Here is a 9,185-nt window from a genome sequence, read left to right on the forward strand (position 1 = left end):
AAATTTAGGTTTGTCCTTCCAAATTGTTTATCAAATTTTGGTAGATTCAGGAGTTGGGTTACACATAGTAACTGGGCAGCTGATATAAAGTCTGTATTTTTATAACTAGAAGAGCCAGGAAGCCAGTTTTCTGCTAGCATCTTTCTCCTAACATACCATTGGCACATGAAGTTATTATTTCAGAGCTTAATTATATTTCCTGACTACACAAAAAGCCAATGCGTTAAAAAAAGAAAAGGCCCACCTTTATATACGAATTAAAATTTATTTTAAACTGTTTTGTACATCTTTTTTAAAAATCAAAATTTGAAAGTCTTAGAATTAAGCAATGAGTCTTTGATATCATAAAGTTGTGTATAACAATAATTAAAGTAGTGGTAACATTTTGCCTTTGTAAAAATGTCACAGAATTCAAATCTCAACTTGGATCCTCAATGATTCAAGTGGTCTATCTTACACAATAAGCGTTTGGTCAGTTTCAAGATAAAATTCCCCCAGACATGCTGTCCTTAAGTCCTTCCTCCTCACCATCCATCAGCTCACACATCAGGGTAGCTGGCTGCTGTGGCGATTCCACAGTGGTTGTTCTTGTCTTTGGCTATTTTTACATAGCCATTCGAGCCCCATTCTGGACCCCAGCTGAAAGAGGAGCAGGTTTTCCGTTTTATACAAGGAATCAAGGGAAAATCGGCTCCATTAATAATAATAGCTAATACTTAAACAGTGCTTCCCATGTGTCAGGCACTATTCTAAGTGCTGTTAATATCCATTTATAAATGTCCTGAGGCCGGGCACAGTGGCTCACGCCTGCAATCCCAGCACTTTGGGAGGCCGAGGTGGGCAGATCACTTGAGGTCAGGAGTTTGAGACCAGCTTGGCCAATCTGGTGAAACCTCATCTCTATTAAAAATACAAAAATTGGGCAGGCGCAGTGCATGCCTGTAATCCCAGCACTTTGGGAGGCTGAGGCGGGTGGATCACCTGAGGTTTCAGCAGTTCGAGACCAGCTTGACCAACATGGTGAAACCCTGCCTCTACTAAAAAAAAAAAAAAAAAAAAAAAAATTAACCGGGCATGTAATCCCAGCTACTTGGGAGGCTGAGGCAGGAGAATCATCATTTGAACCCAGGAGGCAGAGGTTCCAGTGAGCCAAGATTGCACCACTGCACTTCAGCCTGGGCAAGAAGAGCAAAACTCCATCTCAAAAGAAAAAAACAAACAAAAAAACCCCCATAAAAATTAGCCAGGTGTGGTGGCGCATGCCTGTAGTCCCAGCTACTTGGGAGTCTGAGGCAGGAGAATCACTTGAACCCGGGAGATGGAGGCTGCAGTGAGCTGAGATTGCAGCACTGCACTCTTGCCTGAGTGACAGGGCAAGACTCCATCTCAAACTAAAATAAAACTGGCTGGGCACGGTGGCTCATGTCTGTAATCCCAGTGCTTTGGGAGGCCAAGGCAGGTGGATCACATGAGGTCAGGAGTTCGACAGCAGCCTGGCCTACATGGTGAAACCCCATCTCTACTAAAAAATACAAAAAAAATTAGCTGGGTATGGTAGCACATCCCTGTAGTCCCAGCTACTTGGGAGGCTGAGGCAGGAGAATCACTTGAACTCAGGAGGCGGAGGTTGCAGAGAGCTGAGATCGTGCCACTGCACTCCAGCCTGGGTGACAGAGCGAGACTCTGTCTCAAAAAATAAACAAATAAACGAATGAATGAATGAATGAATGTATTGATTCTTGTGGGTCCTTAACTATTTAAGATACTGAGGCAGAACTGGATTTCCACTGTAGCAGTCTGTCTCCACATACTACCTTATGTCACATCTCAATTAAAGAATGCTAATTGTGAGAAAATGGATTCTGACAACCTTCAAAGCCTGAGAGCTGGGGAGTGAAATTCAATGACAGGGCATCCAATGACAATAGAAGGATGCACACAGACCACTGGACTCCCGGATGATCTTTCAGACTTAACAAAGAACCAGCAGAGGCAGATGTTTCTGCTTACTATTCCTTGTTGAAAAATTAGACAGAAAAAAGCAATCAGCTCTCAAACCTACAGGTCCACAGTTCTTTGTCTGAAACCCTTGAGGCCTAATGTGTTTCAGAATTTAAAAATTTTCAAAACTTAGTAATAAAATATTACAAATACACAGCAATAACTCCAAAAAGCTTGGTATGGAATCTTATAGTCAAACATTAATATTTCTGTGTTCACTCTAAGTAGAAGAAAGACTGTTGGAATTTTGAAATTGAGCTTTTGTGAACTTGTATCCAAATACTGATTTGGAACAAAAATTCCCTTTTCAATTTTGAGTTTTATACCTGTTTTTGACGAGCCAATATTTGCTGTTATCCGAATTTGCTCCTTCAAAGCCATAGCCAACCACCAGAACACCATGATCCAGGTTTTTGCTGCTGCAGTCTGGTTCAAAATAAATGCCTGGGAGAGTAAAATCAATGCTGGGGTGAGAAGCTCCAAGTGACGTGTGACAGTAACCCACCCTACCACCCTCCATAAGGGAGTCATCTCTAAATTCAGTAAAATGTCATAAACAAATGCCAAATAAGGACCCAAACAATATTGGCCAAAAAACAGTAATGGCTGATAAAGGAAAAAAGTCAACCTCAACTCAATAGAAATCAACTAACTTCAACTAAGTTCAAGATATTTTCTACCTAAAAAAAAGAAAATCCAAAAGATAAAACCTATGGTTTACAGCTAAGGTGATTTAGATACTTATCTCTAAGCCCAAATACCAATTTGCATAATCCCTTTCTATTCCCAGGATGTCAGTCTAAAATAGCACCAAAATAAACAAACAAAAACTTGAAGGGGATTCTTTACAGTCCTAATTACAGTAGTAAAAAACTTTGAGAAAAAAAGGCCCAACAACTGGAAAATAGTTTGGAAAATTAGGTTGTCTCTATACAATTACATGGCCATTTAAAAATATTTATGAGAAGTTTAACATAACTAAGTATTTTCTCATGTCAAATGCAAACATCACTATGTTAAATGCTCACTCTCAAAGTACTACATTCCTGCAAAGCAGGACGTCATATCAAAGAATCAATCACGGTGATGCTTCCCAATTCTGCCTAAATTTCTATAATAAAATGACACTTACCTGATTTGTAGAACTGGAAGGACGAATGGCCTGCATCCATAGCAACAGAGATGGGCCCCACAGTTGCGACTGCTTTCATCAGGGCCTTCTCCTTTCCAGGTAGGATCACTGTGAAGCCAGTGTCATTAGCAACGGAATTCTCAGGTCTGTACTTACAGATTTCATCCTTTTAAAGTTAAAGGGGGAGAGACTTGATCACTACCATCTACCTCCTGGGGAACATTAGTTCTAGAACCAAAACACTCAGCAATTTGCAACCTAGGATTTCCAAATCAACACCCTTATAAATCGTCCCATGAAATAAAATGCTATTCATTGATTTGAAAATGAAAAATCAGTTGACATTTCTTCAATGAGAACCCCTAGGTCAATCTGTCCATAAAAAATTTTTCACAATGGATAAAGTTCTATTATATGTAGAATGGTTTGCCTATTCTCCATGTTATGTAAAAGCAAGAACAGCTATGTGTTAACCATCTAATGTTACTTATATGGTAACCATTAGCTGTTGACCATCTCACCAGAGAACTGTGTAAAGGCTGATAATTTTTTTTTTTTTTTTTGAGATGGAGTCTCGCTCTGCGGCCCAGGCTGGAGTGCACTGGTGCGATCTTGGCTCACTGCAAGCTCCACCTCCCAGGTTCACGCCATTCTCCTGCCTCAGTCTCCTGAGTAGCTGGGACTACAGGCGCCCGCCACCAGGCCAGGCTAATTTTTTTTGTATTTTTAGTAGAGACGGGGTTTCACTGTGTTAGCCAGGATTGTCTTGATCTCCTGACCTCGTGATCCGCCTGTCTCGGCCTCCCAAAGTGCTGGGATTACAGGCGTGATCCACCACGCCTGGCCAAAGGCTAATAATTTATAATAACAATACTCACGGTTTGCAGATGTAGATTCTACCATATAAAATGTGAATTCTGAAAAAAGTATCTGTTATCTCTGAAAGTGTTCCACTTTCCAAAAGCAGAGACAAGATAAGGAGCTCCATTTACCATGGCTACATATGGATAGGATTCCTCAGAGTCCAGGCCTCCATTCTCCTTGACATACTGGAAGGCCTTATCCATGAAGCCACCATTGCAGCCCTGATTGCCTTGAGGATGCGAACAGTCCACCAGATTCTGCTCGCTCAGTGAGACAAGTTTCCCAGTTTTCCGGAACATCTGTCCTTCAAGAGCACCAGTCGCACTAAAAGCCCAACAAGAACCACACTGTTTCTAAAAAGGGAGAAAAAAAAGCTGTCAATTTACAAGACCAATACAAATACAGTACCCCATAATTGAATTATCTGAATATTCTTTAAAAAAAAAAAAAAACCCATTGCCACACTTTGGGAGGCCGAGGTGGGCAGATCACTTGAGGAGAGGAGTTTGAAACCAGCCTGGACAACATGATGAAACCCTGTCGCTACTAAAAATACACAAAAATTAGCTGGGCATGGTGGTGAGCACTTGTAATCCCAGCTACTCGGGAGGCGGAGGCAGGAGAATCTCCTGAACCCAGGAGGCAGAGGTTGCAGTGAGCCAAGATCACGCCATCGCAATCCAGCCTGGGCAACAAGAGCAAAACTCCGTCTCAAACAAACAAACAAAAAAAACCACCAAAAACCAAAAATACAAAAAACCCATCACCATATGTTGTGCCACCATCTACCACAGCAATGACACCAATTCCTTCTTGGCTTTCCTGTGGAGACGGAGGTCTGAATCTGACGCTGTCTCACCTGATTCTTCACTGGCGTCACATAGCCTTTCTTTCTCCAATCCACAGATTTGGGAAGATCAAGAAACAGAGGCTCACGGAACACTTTCCCCTTCCTGAATTTCTGGTTTCGAAAGCAACCCATCATCTGCCTGAATTCTTCATTGGTCTTCAAGGAGAAGTAAATAAAATGTTAAAAGCAAGACTATTTTGGTGAAGAACTGAGAAGCAGCACAGAGTTCAGCAATCCTTGCCACACTCACCATGTCACCAAAAGCATTCATGGCCATTGTGAAGCCATGTTTCCCTTGGCTGTATTCCCCATTGTGCAGTTCAATCATTTTCATATTCTTTTCCCACACTGCTCTCCTCCATCCTTCTTCATTCTAGAGGCAAACATATAGCTGGTGGACTTTATGTCTACTTACCCAACCCATGTTCACCAAGCCGATTTGCGGGCAGAAATGGAAGAGAAATCATGGCCAGGGATGGGTTGATACTTCTCCGGGAGCTGTTCTCCAAGCCAAGACACAATGGAGATATATGCCCATATTGCACCTATAATGGGTGCTGTTAGGTTATTGCCTGGTAAGGTCTGGCGTCTAGAAGCTACTCTCTGGCTATCAACTCCCAACAGCAAGGAACATTCTCTCCAGAGTCCCTCTGGACAGTTTCAGATGTTACCAACCGCGCCATATAATCTTCTGTGTGTTGCCTTCCACTGGTACCACTTTGTATCCAAATTTTGGTCAAATTTTGGAACAGCGGAGGCTATTCCCAAGCAAAAGGCAGCCAGGACGAGCGAAAGATTCATGTTCCAAAACCTAGAGAGAGAAAAGAAATGAGTATCTGATTAGACCAATCCTAAAAAGCCATCTTACAGCCCCCGTGGAATAAAAATATTTCAATTATTCTCCCTAGCATTTCCCCAAGGACTGTGGAAGAGGCTGAAACAGGCCAAGTGGAGGTATTTGATGGGCCCACCAAAATGAAAAGCAGCCTGCAGAGTTGGAGGCGTTGAAACAGCATATGCGATAATTTAGGGTATGAGAAGGGTGTGAAAGATACCTGACGGGTGAGAAGCTTAAGGCAACAACTAGAAAACTAGGAAAGAGTTGGTCCAGGTTTTGCACCAATTGTACTGAGGTCATCCAGGCAAAACCTCACTAATGAAGACATACTATCCCAAGTAGATGCAAGCGGATCCCCAAGGAACACCACCTCACACCTTCTTGGCTGATACACAACAGGAAATGAGCTGTGTCTTCCAACCTCTCCTTTTGGAATAAAACCTTTCGGGAATCCCTTTCCAGGAGACACTGGGAAGGAGAGCACCCACTACTCCCGCCGTCCCACACTTGGGTCTGTGCTACTCGCTCCCCTAAACCGGGGCAGGGTCACAAGGCCGCGCCGCTGGAAGCCAGGGGCCCCAGGGCCATGGCCCGGACCGGGGCAGGCAGCTCCCGGAGCTCCGGGCGGGCCAGGGCCGGGGCCGCACCGCCTGCTCTCGCCCTTCGCACGCGCCGCCGCGCCCCCGCGCACCGAGAATGTTTGCGGCGGCGCAGGGAGCGGGGGCTCTGCGGCCAGGCTGCGGGGATGAAGCCACCCGGTCCGGCCCGGCTTCAGCCCGCAGGATGACTGACCTGCACCGCCCGGGCCCTCCCAGTGGTCCCGGCGCCTCCCTGGGGTCTCCAACCGCCCTCCCCCGTTCCCCACCTCGAGGCTGGCAGAGCTCCGGGCAGAAGCTCTCACTCTCAGGGGTAGCGCCCGCCTCCTGTCAGTGTCCCTGAAGGGCGGTTCCCCTCCTCCAGTCCCCCTTCGCCCTGCCCCTCGGTCTGATCGGGGGCGCTCACCAGTAGCCGTCGCAGCTGCGCAGGTGCCCTCGGCAAACAAGCCACTGAGATTACAGACGTTCGCGGTCTGGTGCAGGTTCGCCCGCCTCGGGATTTAAGTTTCCAGGCGGCCTTCCCCGCCCCCACCGCCTTCCCGCGCTGCGATTGGCTGTTCCGGCCACTGGGCGGGGCCCCGGGCGCTCAGAGCCCGCGCGTGACGCAGCCCAGTCCCAACCCGTCTCAGGTCTGGGCGCGCCTACCTCAATAGACCCTGGCTGCAGGAAGCGGAGCCGGGCGCCCGGGGGCTGCGCGGAGGAGGGGGAGGCGCCTCCCTGAAGGGCTCACATCTACTGACTTTCCCGACTTACTGCGCTGAGCGGGTGGTTTACAGCGAGCTCTGTGTGGTTTTTCAGTCCCTACTTTTCCTTAGTCCTAGAGTTTTTGGTGAAAATCTGCAGGGCCGGGAGCCAGGGTACTCTCGTTCAGTGGCTCCTGTTTAGTCCACGGCAAAGGTGGGACGGAGTGGAAGAACGCACAGCCCCCGGCAGAAGCATTACCTTCCACTTAAGGGTGGGTGCATCAGGGCTTTAGAAGAATCGGGTAAGGAAAGGCACCCCCAAAACACGGGATGGATGGTCGAGACCGGACACCAGGAGGGACGGGACTAGCTGATAGGGTGTCCAGAGACCGCGGGGCGTTTTGTGGTGCGTCCTTCCCAGTCTGTTGCATTCAGGGATTCTTCCTTCTCCCATGTCTTTCAATACCAAAAAAAAAAAAAAAAAGTTACAGAAATATTTGGTTAATAAAAAAGAGAAAAAAGTTGAGAATGGTGAAATTGCTTTAAAAATTTTTCTTTTGTAGAGATGGAGTTTGGCTAAGTTCCCTTAGGCTGCTCTTGAATTCCTGGCCTCAAGCGATCCTCCCCTCTCAGCCTCCCAAAAGTGGTGGGATTACAGGCGTGAGCCACTACGCCCAGTCTGAGAGTGGTGGAAATTGCTTTTACTTACCTACTCTCTGCTTATGGGTTACAACGTCTCTTCCTCAGTATTCAAAGTGTGCTTCTTTTGAGATTTAATAAATTTACTTCAAAAATGTTTAATACCGGCGCGGTGGCTTACGCCTGTAATCCCAGCACTTTGGGAGGCCGAGGCGGGCGGATCACGAGGTCATGAGATCGAGACCATCCTGGCCAACATGGTGAAACCCTGTCTCTACTAAAAATGCAAAAATTAGCTGGGCGTGGTGGCACGCGCCTGTAGTCCCAGCTACTCAGGAGGCTGAGGCAGGAGAATTGCTGGAACCCGAGAGGCGGAGGTTGCAGTGAGCCGAGATCGTGCCACTGCACTCCAGCCTGGTGACAGAGCAAAACTCCGTCCCAAAAAATAAAAATAAAAATAAAAATATATAATATCAGGGTTGAGGTGATGCAGTTTGAGGAACTGCTCTTTATGGAGAAATATATATAGCTAAAGATTTAAGGAAATCATTAATAATTCAGAAACGTTTCTAATTCTTTTTAAAGTTATATAAAAAACATCCATTATAAAAAATATGTTTTAGAAAATAAACGTCCCTTGTCCCCTCTCCATAACCCTTTTCTAGGCATATCTTTTTTTGTCTTTACAAAAATGAAGTTATAATGCATATTGATTAATAAACTCTTAAAGATTAAATTGAAAAATATCCACAGTTTTTACTTGTTAATTTGAAAATTTGTGAAATCAAGTTTAGCCTAAAGCTGCCTCCCCATGTGATTTAAGTTTGGCCTAAAGGTTTCTCTGTACATAGCAAATTGTAACCTAAATGGAGGTGTAAACAGACTGTAGCCTGCTCTTGTGCCCATCCCCGAATTTCTGTAAATCAAAGAGGTTCAGTTGTTCAAACCATGTTCAAATAAGGCAAACATGGAGCTGTAACCAATCCTGCAGTTTCTGTGCCTCACTTGCCGTTTTCTGTCTATAAATCTTCCCCCATGTGGCTGCACTGGAGTCTCTCTGAGCCTACTCTGGCACTGGAGGCTGCCAGATTCACGAATTGTTTTTTGCTCAATTAAATTCTCTTAAATTTAATTTGGCTATGGATTTTCTTTTAACAAATTAAAAACAAACTGACAACTTTTCAGAAGCACCATCAGGCAAATACATCTTTTTAAAAATCAATTTATTAATAATTATATGTCCTTCCTTTAAATAAATAGCAGCTTTTCCCTCTCAAACACAACTAGGGGCCAAAGCTCTCAGGTGGTTATATAAAAAATACAAAAGTATATTGTATTGCAGGCCAAGGTAGGTGGATCTCCTGAGCCTAGGAGTTTGAGACCAGCCTGGGCAACATGGCGAAATCACACCTCTACCAAAAATACAAAACAAACAAACAAAAATTAGCCAGGCTTGGTGATGCATGCCTGTAGTCCCAACTACTTGGGAGACTGAGGTTGTAGTGAGCCGAGCAGAGCATGCGCCACTGCACTCCAGCCGGGATGACAGAGCGAGATGCCTTCTCAAAAAAAAGAAAAAAAA

The 9,185-nt window shown here is 45.1% G+C and overlaps 1 protein-coding gene across 2 annotated transcripts; it reads right to left on the reverse strand.

The window, feature by feature from the left end:
- Positions 1-245: 245 nt before the first annotated feature.
- On the reverse strand, positions 246-6,824 carry CTSV (cathepsin V). Of its 2 annotated transcripts, none has more exons than XM_054501888.1 (8): positions 6,688-6,824; positions 5,523-5,658; positions 5,098-5,220; positions 4,857-5,003; positions 4,126-4,350; positions 3,134-3,299; positions 2,328-2,445; positions 246-639 (listed from the first exon to the last, which is right to left on the reverse strand). In XM_054501888.1, exons 2-8 carry the CDS (start codon positions 5,646-5,648, stop codon positions 540-542), a joined length of 1,005 nt encoding a protein of 334 aa, XP_054357863.1. In that variant the 5' UTR covers positions 5,649-5,658; positions 6,688-6,824; the 3' UTR covers positions 246-539. The 2 variants fall into 2 exon arrangements, with proteins under 2 accessions (XP_054357863.1, XP_054357864.1); XM_054501889.1 differs by having other exon boundaries at positions 6,551-6,759.
- Positions 6,825-9,185: the final 2,361 nt, after the last annotated feature.

The sequence above is a fragment of the Pongo pygmaeus genome, chromosome 13, assembly GCF_028885625.2.
Source record: "Pongo pygmaeus isolate AG05252 chromosome 13, NHGRI_mPonPyg2-v2.0_pri, whole genome shotgun sequence".
NCBI lineage: Eukaryota > Metazoa > Chordata > Mammalia > Primates > Hominidae > Pongo > Pongo pygmaeus.

Bases quoted from the DNA above. Each gene is read 5' to 3' on its own strand.
- CTSV (XM_054501888.1), bottom strand. From the start codon at position 5,648: ATGAATCTTTCGCTCGTCCTGGCTGCCTTTTGCTTGGGAATAGCCTCC. The intron at 3,300-4,125 runs GTAAATGGAGCT...TAACTTTAAAAG, and splicing joins CCTATCCATATGTAGCCATG to GATGAAATCTGTAAGTACAG. The intron at 640-2,327 runs GTATAAAACTCA...CTCCTCTTTCAG, and splicing joins TATTGGCTCGTCAAAAACAG to CTGGGGTCCAGAATGGGGCT.